We start from the raw sequence: 23513 nt of genomic DNA, 5'->3' as shown, positions 1-23513 counted from the left end.
ATGAAAGTAATGAAAAACAAGCAGCATGCTGCTGCTCTGTGTGCAGTATTGCAGAGGGTTGCAAGTTTGGTTACCTTGCTTTGCTGTAGTTCCCAGTTTCAGTTTCAGGAGTGTGCTGCAATGGGGAAAGCCATGCAGATTAAGTGGAACTTTAAATGATGTCTCTGCTCATTCAGTAGCACCAGCAGGATGTGGAAAAGCAAATAACTTACAACCTATGCTGCAGACCAGTTGCTCGATGACAACTGTCAGCTGGGCTCAGTGGTAGCACACTGTTGAGTCAGAAGGTATAAGTTCGAGCCCCACTCCAGGACTTGAATGCATAATTTGTGCTGACGCTCCAGTGGAGCACCGAGGGAGTGCTACGTTGTCGGAGCTGCTGTCTTTCAGATGAGGTATTAAACTAAGGCCCCATCTGCCTTTTGGGGTGGATGTAAAGGATCGTATGGCACTATTAGAAGAGGAGAGTTTTCCTAGTATCCCGGTCAACATTTATCCCTCAATCAACACCACCAAAAACAGATTAATTGGTCATTTATCTCATTGCTGTTTATGGGACCCAGTTGTGCACAAATTGGCTACTGTGTTTACCTACATAACAGTGACTGCACTTTGAAAGTAATTTGTTGGCTGTGAAGTGCTTTGGGACAACCTTTCCTCTTGCCAAAGATCCTAGTCCCAAACAAAGTCTTACATGAGGGCTGTTAATGCACCATGCTGACAGGTGCAGATCTATGTCCTGTGATTCCCAAACGGAGCTAATTTCGATCATGCCACTGTAGGCAGTTTCCCATAGGATGGAGGGTGAACTATAAATAGTTCAACTTTCTTAAGAGGGCACTTCCTGTTGCTAATGGAAACTGGATTAATTCTGCATCCTGACAGTTCCTGGAGAGCAAGAAAAGAAGAAGGAATAGTACTGAATTTCAATTTGATCAACATCCTAAAATGGCTCAACAACAACAACTTGCATTTATATAGCGCTGTTAAAGTAGTAAAACCTCCCCAAGGCGCTTCATGAGAGCATTATCAAACAAAACTAGACACCGAGCCACATAAGGAGATATTAGGACAGGCTTGGTCACAGAAGTAGGTTTTTAAAGAGTGTCTGAAAGGAGGAGAGAGAGGTAGAGAGGCGGAGAGGTTTAGGGAGGGAATTCCAGAGCTTAGGGCCTAGGCAGCTGAAGTCACGGCCATCAGTGGTGAAGTGATGAGAATTGGGGATGTGCAAGAGGCCAGAATTGGAGGAGCGCAGAGATCTCGTAGGGCTGTAGGAGGTTACGGAGATAGCACTGTGGGAGTACCTTCACCACCCGGACTGCAGCGGTTCAAGAAGGTGGCTCACCATGACCTCCTCAAGGGCAATTAGGGATGGGCAATAAATGTTGGCCTTACCAGCGATGTCCACATCCCATGAATGAATTTTAAAAAAATAGTAACGGGTGAGGCTATGGAGGGATTTGAAAACAAGAACGAGAATTTTAAAATCAATGCCTTAATGCACCGGGAACCAATTTGGTCAGCAAGCACAGGGGTGATTGGTGAACAGGACTTGATGCGAATTAGGATACGGGCAGCAGAGTTTTGGATGAGCTTAAGTTTACGGAGGGTGCAAAGTGGGAGGTCGGTCAGGAGAGCATTGTAATAGTCAAGTCTAGAGGTAACAAAGGCATGGATGAGGGTTTCAGCAGCAGATGAGCTGAGGCGGGGCAGAGACAGGCAATGGTGTGGAGGTAGGCAGTCTTGGTGATGGAGAGGATATATAGTCGGAAGCTCATCTCCGGATGAAATGGGATGCCAAGGTTGCGAACAGTGTGGTTCAGCCTCAAACAGTGGCCAGGGAGAGGAATGGAGTTGGTTGTTAGGGAATGGAATTTGTGGTGGGGACGGAAGACAACGGCTTCAGTCTTCCCTATATTTAGTAGGAGGAAATTTCTCCTTATGTTGGACAAGCACTGTGACAAATCAGAGGCAGTGAAGGGGTCGAGAGAGGTGGTGGTGAGGCTCAGGCTATGAATGGAGGGCTAGTGGCACATGGAGCAGCTGGTCTGTCAAAAATCATTAGTGAAAGGGAGGGGGCTGTAAATGGTCCCGGGGCTGTATAATGAGTGCCACGTCCTAAAAACCCACAAGATACTGCTGACTGATACACATGCAAGTATCTAATAATGCCTTTTTTCACATTTTTGGTTACCAGTCTGAGTTCTTAATTAGCTATTGTGTATTAGGTTGTTCTCGTAATGTCTGTCTCCAGATGACATTGTGTCTTTCTGTCAAAACAGAAAGTTTTGTTTCCCTCCAGTTTACTGAATGAGATCCAATTATTATGCAGAGGATTATCTTGACATGTAGTGGCCTGAAACAAACCTGAGGCATTATCTATCTCGTATGTATTTAACTCTGAAAAGCTCTATAAATGACACATCTATTAACAACAGATTGCCTAAGCTCTGGAATTCCCTCTCTCAATCTCTCCAGCTCAGCCTCCAAAAAGACAGTATTTTTTTTTCACTACAAAATGCAGCGCACTGCAAGATGGGCATAATGACCAGCATGTCAGGTTTCAAGACCTGCACTCACGCCCAGCAAGGCTTTGCAATACTCACGGAACCTAAAAACAAAATCGCGGTTGCAAAGTACACACTTTGCTCTGTCCTTTCACATTTGCTTTTGTAGAGTTAAACTTCCTCTTAAAGACTCTACTCCAAACAAGCATTTGACCATAAAAGCTATTGTGCAAGACAAAACCTATAAAGGTCTCTTTTTTTTTTAATTGCGAAACATCTGATTGTCAAACTGTTTCTTCATTTTTACCACCTTCCCCCTCAGCTGCTGTGGCTTCAAATGTTCCTTTTCTCTGACTGGAAATGGTCCGTCGTTGCAATCACTGGATGTGAATATGGAAATAGTGCTTCTTGATCAAGAGGATTGCAGATGATACAAAAATTGGCTGTGTGGTTGATCGTGAGGAGGAAAGCTGTAAACTGCAGGAAGATATAAATAGACTGGTCAGGTGGGCAGAAAAGTGGCAAATGGAATTCAATCCGGAGAAGAGTGAGGTAGTGCATTTGGGGAGGGCAAACAAGGCAAGGGAGCACACAATAAATGGGAGGATACTGAGAGGTGTAGAGGAACAGAGGGACCTTGGAGTGCATGTCCACAGATCCCCTAAGGCAGCAGGACAGGTAAATAAGGTGGGTAAAAAGGCATACGGGAACCTTTCCTTTACAGCTTGAGTACTGCGTACAGTCTGGTCACCACATTACAGGAAAGATGTGATTGCATTAGAGAGGGTACAGAGGAGATTTACGAGGATGTTGCCAGGGCTGGAGAATTTTAGCTATGAGAAAAGATTGGATAGGCTGGGGTTGTTTTCTTTGGAATAAAGGAGGCTGAGGGGAGATTTAATTGAGGTATATAAAATTATGACGGGACTAGATAGTGGATAGGGAGGACCTATTTCCCTTAGCAGAGGGATCAATGACCAGGGAGCATAGATTTTAAAGTAATTGGTAGAAGGATTAGACGGGAGCTGAGGATAAATTTTTTCACTGAGGGTGACTTGGGGGTCTGGAACTCAGTACCTGAAAGGATGGTAGAGGCAGAAATCCTCAACTCATATTTAAAAATTACCTGGATGTGCACTTGGAAGTGCTGTAACCCACAGGGCTACGGACCAAGTGCTGGAAAGTGGGATTAAGCTGGATAGTTCTTTTTCGGTCGGCACGGACACGATGGGCCGAATGGCCACCTTCTGTGCCTTAACTTTCTATGATTTCTATTTAGAGGGAAAACAGGCAATGATTGATAGCAGCTGAGCGGAAGTTGCAGAAGATGAAGAAATAGATTAACCATTAGATAGTAAGGAAGTGAAGGCATCTGGTGTCTGGCACGCCACTGTCTGCCTCTGACCCAGTTTATTAGCAGTTGAAATACCGGAATATGACCAGAATGTAACAAAATAAAGATGTGTGTCATTGTGCATGAAAACTTGAGAAAAATATTTATTATCAACCCACTTCTCATGTTGAGGTTGCACTGTTATCTTCTCACCAGTATCTTCTCTATCATTTCTCTGATTCCTTCTTGGAATACAGTCCCATGGGTGCAGGTCACTCTCCAATATCTCCACCCCCCCCCCCCCCCCCCCAAGTTGCCACTATGCATGTCTGCGGACTGACTGAGTGTTGACAGGTTATTCTGCCTCAGGGGGCATCACGGCCAAGGCCTATCCTGCTCTCAACCGACATTCAGACAAATGCACTTCAAACAGGGGGTTGAGTGCTGATGATCAGGATCAGTTGAATATCTCTCCCCAATCCATGGCACTGAGGCCAGGTGTAACATTGCTGCCACCACCCCAGTTGAGATCAACTCAGCAAGGCGCGGGCGTCGAATATGCGATTTTCCTGTTCAATATGGCTCAGCTACTCATTGGATCAACTCACTGAGCTGTTGCTGGGTGATGCACTTAACCCTTAGACTGCTGGCATCTCAACAAAATTCCTACCGCCAGGCTGGTTGGATCTTGTAATTTCAATATACTTGTACTAAAGCATTTGTTATGGTCAGTTTAAAGATTAGCTCCAGAACCTACTTATTTTAGGAAAAGCCTGATGAGTATTTGTCTGATGTGTATATTTTGCTCATTCCTTCCAAGGGGGTTAAATGTCTAAGTACACACAGTTTCTCATATAAATTGTGATTAGCTGTCAGTCACTAACTGAATCAGTAACGGGGAGCTGTTTGTGATGTACCAGTATGTGACACCTGTAAATGCAGCTCTGCTGACCATCGCCACTCACTGTCAGGCTGTAACTCCTCAATATTTGTTTCCTTTATTTTGTTGAGCCCTACTGAAGGATCCACTTAGAATAGAATCATATAGCACAGAAGGAGGCCATTCAGCCGATCGTGCCTCTGCCAGCTTTTTGAAAGAGCTGTCCAATTAGTCCCACTCTCCTGCTCTCTCCCCATAGCCCTGCAGTTTTTTTTTCCTTTTCAACTGTATGTCCAATTCCCTTTTGAAAGTTGCTATTGAATCTGCTTTGACTACCCATTCCAGATAACTCGCTGTGTAAAAAAAAAATTATCCTCAAGTCCCCTTTGTTTCTTTTTGCATTTATCTTAAATCTGTGTTCTCTGGTTACCGACTCTCTTGCCAGTGGAAACGGTTTCTCTCTATCTTCCAGTTTCGACAAAGGGACTATACCTAAAATGCTAATCTGTCTTTTTTCTTTATAGATACTGACAGACTTTGTAAGTATTCACTTTCTGCTTGTAGTGTAGATAGTTCCCTTTTTAATTTGACCAAAAGGAGCTTTGTACTGAAATGGGAAGTCCAAGTGCAACCTTTCACGGTGGACTGTATAGACGACTTCTTTTTGATCATTGTAGTTCCAATTATACATTGGTCCAAATGCTGATTTCAATTTAAGTGAGGAGACGCTTTGTTGTGTTGTAGTCTCAAGATATTGGGCCGGAATTTGATGAAGAAATAACGGCGTGTGAACGATGCACGCTGTTAATAATGTGTAAATCGGCCAGCGACTTGTGGCAAGAAAGAGAAACCCCGTGAATTGCGAATTGCCACAAGTTGCTGGCCAATTTGCTCCACTTCGCTGATAATGTCATGAAAACGGCATCTCGCTCTCAACCTCCCTGTGAATTTCATGAAGTTGCTGCATTTGCACATTAATTTTCCATTAAACTTGCCACAGAAAGTTAAGCCTAGTAACTAATAGCATAAGTACCCTTTTAACGACATGATAATTGTTAATGACTGCCAATTAACCTCACTGGCACAGAAAGTGAACAATTGAAACAATGGAGTCTCATTCCTTCAGGAGATACACAGTTGGTCCCGTCGTTTACTAAGGCCCCAGATGCCCCTGTTGCCCTCACCATGCCATTATCAGCTCGCACTTCCAGCAACTCACAGGGCAAAAAAGTTTTGAGCTGAAGGGTGCAGGAAAAAGTCCAACTAACCAGGTATGCCGAGATGCCCCACTCCAGCAAAATCTGGCCCAATAATTTTTTTAAAAGTTTCATAAAATACCCTTTTGTCCTTAATCAATGGAGGGATAACTTTTGAGAGCATCAATATTATCAAGAGCAGTTCACTGGATTTGCTTTAAAAGCCAGTGATTGGCTTGATAACTTGTAAAGTTGTAGGTCTAAACAGAAATGGTACCCTTTTTTTTAAAGCAATGAATATTTTATTTAATGGGGTATCTTAAGCAGATCTTACCTTCATTATAAACCTGCATAGTTTTCAAATGTACTAGTATCCAGTCAAAATACTTACAGACCAGATGAAAAGATTCATTAGCTGGACTTGAATGTTGCAGAAGGAGCCCTCCTAGGAAGTACTGGTGCTCAGTAATGGCATATATGCTGATCCTGGTTTTTAGCAGGAAAATTCATCTTGATAATAACGATGGCCAAAATATGCTGGAACCATAAGGATAAAAAAAAACTGGAGAGAATTTTTTTTTAAAGTAAAACATTGGTCATAAAAGTGAGTAATGTTTAGTTCCTCTTCAATTCAGGAAAAGTGTTTTATTTTCAATTATTTTTTAAAATGTGTACATACATTGTTGCTTTTTAACCAAAATCGTAAAGGGCACAGTATAGCAAAACTGCAAGTCACCGGTGATGATGTTGACTCGAAATAAGTGACCTTAACTTTTATCTAGTTTTCAAAGTACTCCAGATTGACGTTTACACACAGATTTGGCACCAAAGTAATGGCCTCACTTTCAAAGCCTTATGTAATGCACACGGAGTGGGCTTCGCTTGTTTTTACAGTTGTATGAAGAATCGACCGGCAGTGAACGCACGCGTTTCTTCTGACAATTATTATACATGACGCACATTAAAGCAGTCTCAAATTGTTTGCGTGAACATTCAGTCTATTGATACAGCCATTGTTCATCATTCCCAAAGGCTTTTGAGCAAGCATACTGGTTTTCAGTTTTGTGTAAAGGTTCATTTGTTGAACTGTACTCTATTTTGAGAGAGGGAGAATAGTGTTGGTGACACAATAGAAGTGATGATCTGTTGGAGGATCTATGGGGGGCGGGGGGGGGGGGGAAGGAGGAAGGGAAGGTATTTGTTTTCAGCTTCTCTAACCTCCGCAAGTCCGCTCTATCGAATGCTAGCGGCCAGCTCTTGGGCATGTTTCAATGCACTTTTCTGAAAATTGGCAGCAAAAAGACTGGAAACTTAAGCCAACTGCTTCAAATGTACCAGCATATCGTGGGCGGGAGTTCTGTAAAAGACAAAATCATTGCAGAAATTGTTGTGGATTTCTACTGTTTTTGCAATTTAATGCAGTATCTTTGGCTAAACTAGGACTGAGTGAGGCATTATGCTGAGGGGAGGGGGTGTGGAATTCTGTGCATGGTAAATCAATACAGAGCACCACCAGGACTACTTTTTACATAGTACAAGCAGGAATTAGTAATCTACGTTAGTGCTGACAAACCACCGTGCGAGTAGGTCATTGGGGTGGTGAGCGCATGCTTGTGCCCCCTTGAATTCAGGCAGTCAAACTTGCTGAATCAGAATAAACAAAGGGCATCAGAAAGGTGGATTTTATTTATTCTTACTAAATGGCATTTACCTGTTCTCATTTTATATGCATTGTTGATAGCTGTAAACAGTGGCCAGGTTTGGTTTTCACTGATTCAACTCCTGTTTGCAACTATAAAGGGGCACTATAATACAGCCTGGCAGTGTACTGTATTAACACACCAATAAGCTGCAGCATTAATGCACGTTTGCACCTTAATTTGGCACTGAGAAAGTTCCATTTAGACCGGCTTACGGAGGAAAAAGGAGTTGTGTTCCTTGCCTGAACATGCTGGGAGGGAGGGCAAAATTAAAGGTTGAGTCAACTCATGCCATTCGTGTACCTCCTGAAGGGCAAAGGCCTAGGATAAAGGAGCCTTATGGTCCTGGAATGATGCACGGTACATAGAAGGCTTCATCTGTCCTATTGGTGGTGGACCATTCACAGATGATCAAGTGTTTGGTGTTCCGAATCACATGAAACTGCCAACTCTGGAACTTTAGTGGTGGAGCCAAATGCATTTTCAAAGAACTAGTTATGAGGAAACTATTCGCTCAGTTATTGTTACATAAAAAGCTTTTAGTGGAACTTGTTGCTATTAGTTGGACCTAATCCAAACCCTAATGCAGGAAATAAATTTGCATTTTTGCATTTATTTTGAAGTTCATGTCGAACCAGGCAGCATATCAAAGTTTTTAATAATGTTCAAATCTTCTGCTTTCTTGTTAAATGATTGCATTCACGCAACTACCACCATCATTTTTCTTCCTCCTCTTCTCACTTAAACTCAAGCTCCTCCAGCCCTACAACCCTCCGAGATCTCTGCGCTCCTCCAATTCTGGCCTCTTGCGCATCCCCGATTTTAATCACTCCACCATTGGCAGCTGTGCCTTCAGCTCCCTACCTCTCTGCTTCTTAAAACCTACCTCTTTGACCACCTTATGGTCACCTGTCCTAATGTCCTATGAAGCGCCGTGGGATGTTTTACTATGTTAAAGGCATTATATAAATGTAAGTTGTTGTATGTTGTCGTCAAGTACTCGATTTGGTTACCAACGAGCAGTATTTTTGAGAATTAATCCCTTATTGCAGAGTGTGGAATTTAAGTCATTGAACTGTATTGATCAAGCCCTCTCCTCTCCTCTTCTCTCTTCCCCCCCCCCCCCCACCATTGCCGATTTTCTCTCCACCTTGCATCCATGTTTGCGTATGATTCCATGGATATTCCCTGCTCCCCACCCCCCCCACCCACCCCCCATCCCAAGCCAACCCCCAGTACTTTGCCTAAATGACCATTGTTTATATGTGAACCTTAATGCTGAGCAATTTTAATTTTTTACATATGTATAGCCAGTTGAGTGTTTGTTTTTGTTTAGAATTCTCTTTTGAAGGCACTGACTATTGCTGGGATAGCTGTATGAGGGCTGGTTCTCCTCTGAAAATGGCCTCAGTAGCTATTATTCATGTGAGCATAAATGGTGAGTGTCAATAGGCTATTTGACCAAGGAGAGCTTTTCACGGCTGAGCCCAGTCCTGTTCTCATCTGATGTCCGCACAAGTGCACTTCCAGCAAGGGGTCACAAAATACAGCCCACTAGCAGTATCATCTGAATTATTTTCCCTTTCCTAACCCAAGGTTGCTGAGGTCACTTGTAGTGCCCTGACCACTGTCCTGATGAGATCAGCTAACAACAGGTACTGAGGATCTATCTTTAAAAATAGGCTAAGAGCACATTATGGAAAAACATTCTATGGAAGATTGAGTGAATTTACGCTTTTTAAACATTTTTAAAAATCTCATTCACAGGAGAATCTGGCGCAAATATTATTGGTGTTGCTAAAGAAGCACGCAAGAGGTTTCTGGGCCCACTCCACCCTTCCTTTAACTTAGTGAAGATCATCCGTAGGCGACTTTACAAAGAACTTCCAGACAATGCACACGAGCTTGCGACAGGTCGACTGGGCATTTCTTTGACCCGTGTGTCTGACGGAGAGAATGTGCTGGTGACGGTGTTCAACAGTAAAGAGGAGCTTGTACAGGTAAAGTATGTTCCAGAGTTTCTGCTTGGATGATAAAGGATCTATTCTCTGGGAATTTCCCATTTGTATAGCCTGTTGATTCATTAGTGGTTTTCAATGATAATCATGAGATCTGGATTCAGGTACAGTCTTTATTGTGGATGGTAAAATTTACAGCTGTAGGCATTTACACCTGCAGCATAATGACTACATGCAGGCAGAAACTGTTCTTTGCTGGTTCTTGCTCAGTTTCAGTTTGGCCTGAAATTGATCTGCAGGGCCGTCGCTTTTTGGAATTATATGATCGATTTAAAAGTCTCTTTCCCTTTCCTCTGTTTCCCCTCTCCCCCCACCTCTAAACTGGCCCCTCTTTTATCCTGAAGGGGCTAATTCATGCTGTAGTGCAGTTCCAGGGTTGCTGGTAGCAGGCTTATGCTACCTCGTTGAGCAAGCCATTATCAAGTGAGCCTTGATATTGGGAGGGGTTGGAAAGCTATTCAACCATGGGGGGAAGAAGGAACAAACTGCCAACAAGCCCAGTCATGACTTCACTCAACTTCCACAAGCATACTTTCCAGTAATCAGGAGTGGAAGCGTTCTAAGAATAATCCCAATTGCAACCTTGGCTGAGAAAAGCTAACTTATCACAGGGCAAAGACCAAACCTGTGACCTTCTCGCTCTGTTTGGCTCAGTTTGTTAGATTATTTTACTTCTGTTTAACGTATTGAGTTTCGATAATGTTTTGGGCACTTTTTTTTTTACATTTGAATTTTGATCTTTTGAGGGGAAGAAGTGCAAGACTGGTGTGCTTTAGATATGAGTTACTTTGCACAACGTGCATGTCTGAATATTTTTTTTTAAAAAAAGGTTCCTTTTGATGGAATGTCGCATTGAGTCTTTCAAAGACATATTATTTCCACACCACAAGGAAGGGTACTTGTTGATTACAACTGGTGGAACAAAGACCTCTCACATCCAGGCACCAGAAGCCAAAACCTAGTTTCCTTAATGTTTAAAAGAAAGAAGCTTTCTGGCCTGAACTTCCTACCGGTGAAAGTACTGTCCTACTCTACCAAGCCCCCTATAGCCCCAGTGTATTGGACAGTGTAATGTCATAAGTTATTTTTATCCTCCAGTCATTAGTTGCATCACTGGAAGTTCATTTAAAAAATTCTCTCTTGATCTGTTTGCAGGCCTGTATATGCAGTACATTTATTCCTGTGTACTGTGGACTAATACCGCCAACGCTGCAAGGAGTGGTAAGTTGAACTGTGACTGGAAAGTATGGGGAAATTGATCTGGAATTTGAGAGTGATGATAAATAGTGCTCTTAAATATCAAATTACGTAGCTAATCAAAACTAATATGGGTTTATCTGGTATCCCCTTTCCAAACAATAAATATATTGAATTACTACAGTCATACAGCAAACTTTCATTTTTCTTTCTAATTTTCCCTCTCTCCCTTCCCCCCCCCCCCCCCCCCCCCCCCATTTTCAGGCATTGCCTTCTTATTAGCATACAGCTCTATGGGCACTAATCTTCCAATAACTAGCTCCCAAGTGCAGCTACCTGCCCATGTCCCAACTCGGAGAGTAATTATTGGCAAGCTGTTTGACTTGGACGGCTCAACTACTCACCGCCTTAACCTGCTGAGTCCTTGGGGAAGCTCTCATAGATTTTTATGCTTCCTCTTCCACACACTAGACATAAGATTGCCTTTAACTAAAATCTAGCATTTATATTATGAAAAAGCACCCCTCCCTCTTTTTCCCCTCCTTTCCAAAAACAGAAAAGGAATATCCTGGGTTAAAGCTTTTCCACGGTCTTATTTTTGAATATTCAGGGGGGAAAATGTGTCTTCCCTCCTTGTACACAATTTTTTTTTAAGCTCCCAAGCTACTGGAATTTTCTGGGTGGTTTTATTTATATTTTCTTTTCCTGCCAAGTATATGACCTGCTGCTTTAGTATGAAGCCATTTTAGTTTCCATTTGCAAACAGACCAATATGTTCCTTTTGCCCCCTTCACCTTCACCTCCAATGTCACGTGCATGGATCTTTTGGATTTCTTTACTGTTAAGACTGAGTCTATCTGCACAACTGCCCCAGCTGTCCCTTCCTACCTTTCCCTTCCCACACATTTATCACCTAGCCCTATTTTTTTTTTTTCCTCTCCTAATCATTCTGTAGCTTCTTGTCCTGAGCCCCTTTGCTAAACTCATCTTTTCCACGAGACCCATCTCCTGTGCCCTCAATCCTCTCCTCTCTGCACTAAATTACTGACCACTTCACTACCTTTCCTTGCCCCCATGCTTGCTAACTTTGTTAATAGCTCTCTTTGCTCAGACGCTGTTTCCCCACCCCCCCCAACTCCTTCAAAACTGTTGTCAACCTCCACCTTTTTAAAAAGCCCACACTCAACCTCTGCATCCGACTGCCCCATTTTTATCCTATCCTTCCCTTCCTCTTCAGATTCCTCCTCAAAGTCACGAACAATGCTAAAGGCACCATATAAGTTGAGTCAGTACTGTATAAAAGCATAAACTAAAGAATGTTCAATGAATTGGCAAGAAAGTCTCCTTCGTCACACGATCTTTGGAATTGTAATGCATCTATGGTGTTGCCAATTAATTGGGTTTTTGTGTGAGTTTATGGACGCAGGTTTTCATGAATGATCGGACAATAGAAACTGATCAGATGTAACTTGTTAAGTCATGACTTAAAGTGCAGTGACCTCTTGCTTCATTTCACATTACAAAGCAAGTGCTTAACCACAACGTTATACAACAGTGCACTGGCTCTGAGAAAATTTATTTCTCAATAAATCCCCTGATTACTATCTGTTGATCCCATTCCAACTTTGATGAAATTTGATGTGTTTGCCAATGCTTCTCCTCCCTCACCACTGTGTGTGTGTTGTCTGCAAGGCAACTGAAGTTCCAAATTCCTACAGTAAAATTAAATCACATTTATATGTGTAAAACACAATTTCTTTTTGATAGTTTGTTTAAAGCTTTTAACACTGAAAGGGTTCAGCATGACTTAACTGTGTAAACCATTCCAGCTTCATTCTCACTACTGGATGTTATTTGATCCTATCAAGTGCATGGCAGCCTTTTGCATTCCATGGCGTGTTTGCTGTCTCTATTTTTACCAAGGACAGATTGGCTTATCAACCTAGCCTTGGTAGAGAACAAAATGCCCTTCTGACCTAATGTCTATCTCTCCAGTTTTTCCCCCCCTTGTCTCCATTATACCTCCTCACTAATCTCCCCAATGGATAATGTGAAAGGCCCAGGCTTGAATGTGGGTGGGGAGACTAACAGCCTTTAATTTATTTTTCAATTAAAACCTCTCTTGCTAGAGTATGGCTTCACCGGTACGAGTAGCCCTCCAGCAGCTTGCCAAAGTGCCATTCTTCATGAGGGGGCATGGGCCACAACAACATCAACAACTTGCATTTACATAGAGCCTTTAATGTAGAAAAACGTCCCAAGGTGCTAAACAGAGACGGAAGACAAAACCGGGATCTATAGACCTGTGAGCTCGAATTAGTAGTGGGCAAAATCCTGAAAAAGAGAATAGCAAAGTATCAGGAGATATACGGTATGATAAGTCAACAATATGGCCGTACAAACTTTAGATCTTGCTTGACAAATCTTTGAGGATGTCATTGTGTTAGTTACCAATGGGATAAACTTTAGAACACATTTCGGCATGGTGCCATAAAGGAAGGTAAAACGGCACAGAATGGGGGAAGTTTTTAAAGTTGTTAGGGGACGGCATCAAATGGATTAGCCGAGATCAACAAGTTGCTGTGTGAAAAATTGAGGGGTAAAACCGGCATCATGTTGACCTAGCAGTGCGTCAATTATTTCCTTTGAATCCCGTGCATTTTAAAATAACTGGTTTTGCTGAATACAATTTAATTCCAACGACAGACAAAACAAATGGCTGATTGCCAATGCAGCTGGTGACTGCTTCAGTTGTCAGATGAAGGCTTGTATCCAGTGGCAAACCAAATGATTGCTGTGAACTAAAGCATTCAAAATTCAACATGACGTGAAATTTCAGCTTGACCGATCGTGTATTTTGCTGTCAAAACTAATGCTAGTTCTAATAAACCAGCCTCTGATAGTCGATGCTTCAGAACAAATGTCCCTTATTGTGGAAATGATTTACTGCACATGCAATAAGTAAATACTGTAAGGGGAATGGCTGCTCTAATTCATCCGCATAAGCGTAGATTTGATGCTAACATTTTGTCTCTGTTGAGTGGGTTAATGCCTCTCTTAATTATCTTGTAATTTTCCCTACGGGTTTAATTACTTTTAATACTTGTAGGAGCTGAGGCACATAAATGAAGTCTTCTGCCAAGATATTCGCTTGTTAAAATACTGCATAACTGCCCAAGATCAGATCACTCAGCACATAGCAGGGATCAAATCTAGGGCTTCTTATGTCTGAGTGGTTGTTCGGGTGCTCCAATTTGCCTTAACACTTCTGGTTTTAGGAGGGGGAAAATCGGCTAGAGTTGTTGCTGCTTATAACTATCCAGCCACTGCAATTGGAGGTGGACCTCTGTGGACGGATTCGGGATCAACTGTGATGCCTTCTCGCTCCCCTCCCCTTGATCCCATCTCTTTTCCCTCCCCCCCCCCCCCCCCCCCCCCCACCACCACCGCACCACAACCTACCATGGTCGAAATAACCTACCAACATTCATTGTCAAGGCTCACATGTAGAATGGTGACTTCTCTGAGAGACTCGGAGAAGCCCAGTGCTCTTGAAATGGTACCCCAGAAGTATTCATTGCCTTTAGGAGAGAAGAAAATCGTGGAACAGGCAGTAAAAGGGGAATGTACTGTGTGTTAAAGATTTTTTTGAAATCACATGGGATGCCATTAAATTTGTTGTTTTTGCTGTTTATTTAAAATAGTTTATTTACGGGACAAGGAATACTGAATCTGATTTTTAAAAAAAACAAACTATCAACTAGTTCAGAAAAATGTTGTTGAATTCAAGCTGTAATCCAGTATTTACACTGTGCTTTAACCAGCAGTGATCATGTACCACAACTATGAGCTGTTGTCCCTGTTTATTTTGGGGATCATTGACCAATAGTAACCTGCATTGAGTCTCCACTACACTCCTCCTCCTCCTGGTCGATCCAAGTTATAGTCCAACAAGTTTATTTGAAATTCACAAGCTTTCGGAGGCTTCCTCCTTCCTCAGGTTTCCACAACATTCACCTGAGGAAGGAGGAAGCCTCCGAAAGCTTGTGGATTTTAAAATAAACTTCTTGGACTATAACTTGGTGTTGTAAAATTGTTTACAATTGTCAACCCCAGTCCATCACCGGCATCTCCACACAATGACCTTGTTCAGTTTGGGTTGCAGGAGAGCAGTGTCCAGGAGCCAGCTCCCTATCTCCACAACGCTAAATCGATATTCCTAGCTCTGGAACCACTGGAGATGCTACCTCATTAACCATAAGATATAGTAAATCAGCGAGGTGATGTGGGATGGAGAGGCTTGTTAAGAATGTACTGGGAAGAGATAAAGTCCAAAGCTATAACTGATACCCATGGTTTCTCATTGGTGAGCAAACTGATCTTTTTGAGCAGAAGCATTGAAGTGAGAACGTGATGACGTAATGGCATTAGTTTAGGACGTAATTACTTATATAAAAGGTACAGATTCTGAGGTTCCTTGGGGACTTTTCTAGTCTTGCTGAGGCTAGCGTAAGCAGTTAATGATGACATGCCCTCGATCTCCTGAAGGGAGTCCCTGGTATGTGAGTTATAATGTCACAATTGATGCCTATATCTCATATACACTGCATGTAAAGGGTTGTGTTTTATTATCTCATTGACTTGAGTTAATACAGAGTTTCAATGTTTCCTAGTCCTTGATCTTTTATTAGGGCAACAGGGATATATGACCATATCCTATATAAAACCAATGCTTTGCACATAATTTGTTGTCCATTATTGGGTCTTCCTTCCTCCCCCAGCAGTGTACACTCTCATTTCCTGGTTTGTTGCCAGCCGTCCATTCTCTTTAATCCCCACGCACTACAATTCTAGTTCTTCTGCACCATCATTTCCATTTCTCTTTGGAGTAGATTTTCAACTTGCCACCCGGGCGTAAAACGAATGTTGCAAATCGGCCGTCCTTTAATACAAACCACAGCCTGTTTTGTGCCTGGGCAGCAAGCTGAAAATCTACCCCTTTCTCTCGAAAGGTTAGTTTCAACATGTAAGGTGAGTGAGCTGCAGATTGGCCCTCTCTGAATTAGCATGTAGATGATGTTCTTGGATTCGGCCAGTTTTTACCCCCAAAATGGTTTCACAGTCTCATTTAGGTCAAGAGATTTTTTTTTCATTCTCCGGATGTGGGCGCCGCTGGCAAATCGGCATTTGTTGCGCATCCCTAGTTGCCCTTGAGAAGATGGTGGTGGGCCTTCTTCTTGAACTGCTGCAGTTCTTTGTCATGGTTTTGATACAACTGAGTGGTTTGCTAGGCTACTTCAAAGCGCAATTAAGAGCCAACCACATTGGTGTGGGATTGGCGTCACATATAGGCCATACGGGGTAAGGACTGCAGGTTTCCTTCTCATTAGTGAACCAGTTGTGTTTTTACAGCAGTCCAACAGCTTTGTGGTCACGCTTACTGGTACCAGATTTTTTTTAAAAACTGAATTCAAATTCTCAAACTGCCATGGAGGGATATGAACTCACGCTCACTGGATTATTAGTCCAAGCCTCTAGCTTACTAGTCCAGTAACATAGCCACTACCCTACTGTTTTTTTAACCCACCTCCTCTGCAACCAAGTCAGAATTTCACAGAGCACTTTGTTTTTCTGTTCACTGAACTTGGGGTTTAGGAAGTCCTGGCAAATATTTGCACCATATGGAAAGAGGACCTTGGGTAACACGGTGATAAAACAACATATAGTGAAATGACTGACAGACTGGTGATATTCACCATTTTATCATTTAGCCAGCACACCAGTTAAAGGCCATTTTATTAGTTCCATGGTTGCTGCTTGTGCTGCTTAAATAGGTTTCCATTGACATTGTCTATAAGGCAGCCACATGGACTACACTTCACATGTTTACCAGATATTACTGTTCAAATTTGGCCAACGCCCAGGAAGTGTTTTCAGCAGATCTATTTTAACAGTATGGTTTGAGGCATTCCAATTTGGGCCTCCCTTTCTGTAAAATTTGGTACGACCCCTACCAAGTGTGAGGGATTCCCGAATGATGAAGAAAGTAAGATTACTTATGTGGTAGTGTGTGTATGTTCAATTTAATTCTGTTACTATAGATACTGCTGATCGAAACTCTGACCAGTTGAGCCTAATTGTTCCGTATTGGTGCTGTTCAGATAATTGAAGTATACCATACACAAAATACCCTTGCAATAACCTGACTTTCATTCCTTTATTTTCAAAATATCACATAGGAATTTCTAGATGAAAAAGTCCATCCAGTTCACCTTGTAGCATCCTGGTAGTCACGTGATACAACTATATTGGAGGTGACTGGAAATTTCAGTCCCCTGTAGACTTCCAAGTATTATTTGAAAATTAGGGACGAGTGCACGGATTCATCGCTTGGATTGGCACAGAACTACTTGGAATAGTAGTAATTTAAATCATTAACCAGGGACCTTGCTATTATAAAGTTGAAATACAGGACATAACTGTGACCCCTGAGTCATACTTTGGAATATAGCATCAGTTCACGGAACAGTACATTCCAGAAAAAGGTCAAAACCAAGTAAACATCTGACCAGTCTCTCTCTCCTGCTGTGCCTTTAGTGGGTTTTTTTGGGGGCGTGGAGGGTTTTCATCACATACCTCAAGTTGCTTAGTTTTATTTGCAAACTAGTATAGGAAATGTGGAATTACCATTTTAGGAGCTCTGGGTTAAAGAAATGCCACCATGGTGAGGTATCTTTACTTTATGATGTTTGTACACAAAAGAGTTCACGATGACATTGAATCATCAACTTGGCTACTGCACAATTGTCTTGCAATTTCAGTGAACAGTAGTGCTTCAGAAGATAGTGCTGCAGAAGATTGGAGGGTGATTGTACGTAACAATAATGTCTGCATGTAACAGACATTTCCCTGTAGCTCACGCGCGAGATGTCTACAGTCTTTTTCAGTGCAGAGCCCTTTTACTTCCTGAGCTTATCCAAAAAAACTACCTCCAGAATCAATAGTGCCACTTTACAAAGTTGCACTAATTGGTGCCAATCAAGTATCTCCTTTTCGTTTCTCCCCATCTCTCATCAAGGAGGTACCTCATGTGGGTGTACAGTTCCATGGAATCCAGTAGCATCTTGCCCAAGTGGCCATTCTTCATGGCGTGAGCCGAGGTAGTGAATATCGGCAAACTTTTCAACTCTGGGGAAACACAGCTGATCCTGTTGTTGTCCACACCTGAAATCTATGCACATGCACTTCCCAGCGATAAGGAGTGGGAACCCTGACTAGATTTATTTTTCCTCTCCCTTCCTAGCCAGGGCACACATTTCTGTATTTAGCCTATATAAATCAAGGAACTATTCAGCATAATGAGTTGTGCACATAATTCTTTGTTAATATCGCTGATCATTTAATTATGACATGTTGCCTAGCCTCAGCTGCTAGTGGAAAAACCACATTTGCAGGAACTGTATTTCTTAAATTGTTGCATTATTATAGAGTGGTATATGCTGAGTAAAAACCTGTCTTAAAATAAGTAGCGTAGGGTTGTTTTGTTTTTATTACAACACTAAAAAACTGTTAATTTAAGAGTCTAGATAGTGAGGTTTTTTTCATTCGTTCATGGGATGTGGGTGTTGCTGGCAAGGCCAGCATTTATTGCCCATCCCTAATTGCCCTCGAAGGTGGTGGTGAGCCGCCTTCTTGAACCGCTGCTGTCCGTGTGGTGAAGGTTCTCCCACAGTGCTGTTAGGAAGGGAGTCCCAGGATTTTGACCCAGCGACGATGAAGGAATGGCGATATATTTCCAAGTTGGGATGGTGTGTGACTGGAGGGGAACGTGCAGGTGGTGGTGTTCCTATGTGCCTGCTGTCCTTGTCCTTCTTGGTGGTAGAGGGCACGGGTTTGGGAGGTGCTGTCGAAGAAGCCTAAACTGAGTGACAGCTATTCAGCTGTGGCGGGCATCATAGTTAAGCGACATCCTGTTCTTGTCTGATGACTGACTGTTTTGAGCAGAGGTCACTAGATACTAATTAGGTGTTGGGAAACCATGATTGACTTTTTATTCATCCAGATTTTACTCCCCCCAGCCCCCCACCTTGTAAGAGAACGTGATCGTGCAGGGGATTAAAATCCACACCACGTGGCACTCGCTGCTATCCACGCGCTGTTTTAACAGGCGTGTTTCGGGCATCGTCTGAGGCCCTTGCCCCTCAAAGTCACACACCATCCCGACTTGGAAATATATCGCCGTTCCTTCATCGTCGCTGGGTCAAAATCCTGGAACTCCCTTACTAACAGCACTGTGGGAGAACCTTCACCACACGGACTGCAGCGGTTCAAGAAGGCGGCTCACCACCACCTTCTCAAGGGCAATAAATGCCGGCCTTGCCAGCAACACCCATGTCCCATGAATGAATGGAAAAAAAAAGGCGATGGCCTCATTGGGATTCAAAAGTCGTAGTCTGATGACATCATTCAGATCCCAACATCATTTTTAACCAGCAGCAGCGATGTCTGTGTCTGGTTCCGGCCTCGCCAGAAAAACTTGGCACCGTGGGGCAGTTAAAGTTGCTGGCTAGAGGCTGACCTCTAAAGCACTGCCAGAAGCTAATGTGACCCTACATAGTGGGTTTACTTGTGGTGTGTGCTGGTGCAGTCTTGGCAGGAGATAAAAATCGATCTTCTCTCCTGATGTTAAAGCTTCCCAAATTATTAGGATCAATCGGTGAAAGGGAATTGAAGAATTGATTAAGGCAACATTATAGCTCTGCCCACACATTCAGAGACTTCGAAAAAGTCTCTAAATTGAATAATCGCTCACTACACATCATGAAGCTTCAGTGTTGTGAAAAAGCAGGGTGCAAGCAGCAAAGTTACCTTTTTTTCATCAGAATATTTACTTTATTCAAATTGGTGAGAATTTCTTACTTTCTCATTGTACCCTCATAACATTTTCATTTCAGTAGCTCAGTAGTAGTTATTTCATGTTGAAAGTGCATGTATCATTTTTTTTTAACCTTGATGTTGACACTGGGTGTTCAAAATAAGGAGTGTTCCATTCCCCAGCACTAAACTCCCAGCCCTTGCCTTGATGAGCTAAAATGACTGATCTTGGTTTTTTTTGGGAAAAATCAGGTAGAAGGGGAGACGATCCTGTGTTTTCCGTTAAATTAAATCCTGGGATTCAAATGCTGTTACTAAGCCAGCTTAGAGGTTCATCCCAACAACAAATTGCATTTATATAGCGCCTTTTAATGTAGTAAAAAATCCCAAGGCGCTTATGTACACCGTAGCTTCTAGATGGCTGTAACAAAAAGCTGACCGTTTGAACCCTAGGATTTAACTTAATTGAAGAATCAATGGTGTTCACCGGTAAATTTGAGCAGGTAAAGCTTGCACACTGGTAAGCAAAGCTTGTTCATAAGTTAATATTCCTGAAACCAGTGCTCAACAGACATGGCGACCAGAAGAGGCAAATTCAGAAGAATTGGCATCATTTCCAATTCCTTTCACAGTTATGGGTGGAAACAGTCTATCTCCCAAACTTTATTTGGGGTGGGGTTGAATTGGAGGGAGAGGTGTGTCTGCAGTGATTGTTAGCAATGTGGCCCTTATTGTATTCAAGGCCATGCAAGGTTGCCTTTAAGTCATTTTCCATGATATTTACTGTATTAACTGTTTTACTGTAATTTTATACTTGTTTTAATTCTTTCCAGCGATATGTCGACGGAGGAATTACGGATAACTTACCTCAGTATGAACTCAAAAACACCATTACAGTGTCTCCCTTCGCTGGAGAAAGTGACATCTGTCCTCGTGATTGCTCCAGCAATATGCACGAGTTAAGAATAACCAATACCAGCATTCAGTTCAACCTGCAGAACTTGTACCGCCTTTCCAAGGCCTTATTTCCTCCTGAACCAGAGGTAAGAACAAATAAATAGAGGAGGAAGATCCATGCAGCGTTTTTTTTCTCTATTACTGGGTGCTTAAAACTAATATGGGGCCTTGTTTATAAACAGTGCTATAGATCCATGGTGTTCTACCAAAGTGAGCAAATCCATCCAAGAATGTTCCACTTAGCCCATCCTCTACAGATGAGGACTTGGCATTCGGATTCCACAAGGCATAAACTTGCATGACAGAGGTAGCAGTGTGGATGTAGATGTGAAATTGTATAACCTAGGCATGGTACTGCAAGGACCAGCAAAGTTCCTACTCTTAATTATAGAAGGACTACTGCAAACAGGCAACTTTCAGCTCCTAGGAGTCTGTGATGTCCTGGTATCTACATAGAAACATAGAAAATAGGAACAAATGTAGGCTATTCGGCCCTTCGGGCCTGCTCCGCCATTCAAAATGATCATGGCTGATCGTCTAACTCAGTCCCCTGTTCCTGCTTTTTCCCCATATCCCTTGATCCCTTTAGCATTAAGAAATATATCTATCTCCTTCTTGAATACATCTAATGACTTGGCTTCCACTGCCTTCTGTGGTAGAGAATTCCACAGGTTCACCACCCTCTGAGTGAAGAAATTTCTCCTCATCTCTGTTCTAAATGGCATACCCCGCATCCTGAGACTGTGACCCCTGGTTCTGGACTCCCCAGCCATCGGGAACATCCTCCCTGCATCTAGTCTGTCTAGTCCTGATCACAAGACCAGACTTCCTAACTGAATTGACACAGAACATAAAGGGGGTATAAGTCCTATTCCTGTAAGGTCTTTATTTTAATTTATTCTCGGGATGTGGGTGTCACCGGGAAGGCCGGCATTTATTGTCCATCCCTAGTCACCGTTGAGAAGGTCGTGATGGACCTTCTTGAGCCGCTGCAGTCTATGTGGTGAAAGTACTCCCACAGTGCCACTGGTAGGGAGTTCCAGGATTTTGACCCATTGACATTGAATCAGTGACAATTACAGGTCTTGTATTGTATTCAGTTTACTCCATACATTAAAATTAATGTCAAAGAAATGGGTGGGGGTGGGTGGGTGCCAAAGAAGGCTTAATGATGTACCAGGTTCCTTTATGGTATGGTTCCATTGTAACTGGAGCCAGTGCTAAGTAGCCTATTGGTGTGTCTTGTGGTTTAGCTGAGCATTTACTTCATACAAATTTTCAAAAGGAAAAAAATGTTCCAGTAATTAGAATGGAATGTCCATGAAATACATAAAGTATTAACTGTAAATAACATTGTGTACTGTGTAGAAAATATTCTCGATTTGCTGAATTGAAGTGCTGGAGAGGCAAAGAAATTGGGGGGGATGTTGAGATGTACTATTCCAGTACATTGAGTATTTCTTTCCCTCTTCAGTACTTGTATCTGGTTGCTGCTATCAAGGTAAATACGGTGAGACGTTTTAGAGATTCCTGCTAGACATTATGACAACTAAACCGTGCTTTTGCCTAAAAGCTATTATGGGATATAGCATTGCACAGGGACTAACATTAATGTGTTTAAGCGCTGCCTTTTAAAGTTTGAACAGAGACTCCTGTTTCCTACTTGCTTTTTCATAGAACTTGTCACCATGAATTTTTATGAGTTGTTGAAACAAATGTGAAACCATCTGCGAGGAAGAGATCCCAAATCCATGAAGTAGCTATCTCTGGCATGTTTCAGGCTTAATGTTCTCCTGTTTAGCCTTTCCTCTCACCTTTCCTACAATGGAAAAATTATCCACTGACCAATTGCGGTGAAGACACAGTCACCCCTTGTCCTGAGTTCAGCTCCATTGACTGTTCTTGACAAGTTTAAGCAGAAAAATAACATGTCCGCAATGGGAATCCTGATCAAAGGTTTCACATTGTGTCAGGTTTCCCAGTGCTGATCCAGTAACTGGGAAAGTAGTGAGTACCTCGACCTCTGCCCTGGAGATTAGTAAACTGGGAGCATCGAGCTCTAATCTGGAGCAGGTGCAATTGATTATAATTACCTACTTGGGATCTTTGATCACTGACGTTGATATTTTGCAAACCTGCATCGGTGTCCTGGGAATATTTGGAAGGGAGTACATCAGGAGCGCACCTGGCTCAGTTAAGCAATTTGACCACCTCAAATCTGCAAGGGTTGGATTGACGGGTGAAGCACTTTAGCCTATAAGCAATTTAATTTAGTATGGTGATTCATGAGTTGCCAACTGAAGGCCGTCTTCACTCTGGAAAGAATCCTTATTTCACGTATTTCCCCATCCTGACTCATCACTTACCAATAAGGCAAAGAGGGTCAAGCATTACAGGATGCTCAAAATCAATGAGCTTTATTTACAAAATCCACTGCAGAATCCGTGCTATTCTCTCAGAGCGGGCAAATCTGTGCAAGAATGCTCATTCCACGAGATGAATTGTCTCCAAATCACTGCTTAAGATGTTTGGATGCTGCAAGATATAAACTTAAAGGGGAATGCTCCAGTGCAGGGTGTACGATTGGAATAAACTTTCTATTCCAGCAGATGGGAAGCTATGTTACTTTGGCATGGTTCACCAGTACAGTTTCTACTTTGCTGATCATAGAAGGATTACTACAAGCAGTTCCATGGGGGTGGGGTTTGTGATGTCTTTGATATAGATATAATATGTATTACCGAAGTGACCACGAGGCAACGCTGTTTTTAGCAAACATGAAGAGATTGAGATGCCCAGACCAAATGGATTTGGTTTTTGAAAAAAGGCAATGCTGAGAGATAGAAAAGTA

General features: G+C 42.4%; 1 protein-coding gene across 1 annotated transcript in view; it reads left to right on the top strand.

The window, feature by feature from the left end:
* pnpla2 (patatin-like phospholipase domain containing 2) overlaps window positions 1-23513 on the top strand; it is a 54694-nt gene that overhangs the window by 12845 nt on the left and 18336 nt on the right. The window contains exons 2-4 of the mRNA XM_067993714.1: window positions 9384-9616; window positions 10790-10855; window positions 20539-20748. Coding sequence (XP_067849815.1) covers window positions 9384-9616; window positions 10790-10855; window positions 20539-20748 — 509 coding nt within the window. The remainder of the gene's footprint in view (window positions 1-9383; window positions 9617-10789; window positions 10856-20538; window positions 20749-23513) is intronic.

The sequence above is a fragment of the Heptranchias perlo genome, chromosome 12, assembly GCF_035084215.1.
Source record: "Heptranchias perlo isolate sHepPer1 chromosome 12, sHepPer1.hap1, whole genome shotgun sequence".
NCBI lineage: Eukaryota > Metazoa > Chordata > Chondrichthyes > Hexanchiformes > Hexanchidae > Heptranchias > Heptranchias perlo.
The sequence above is the reverse complement of the archived record's forward strand: the minus strand, read 5'-3'. Positions and strand labels throughout refer to the sequence as shown.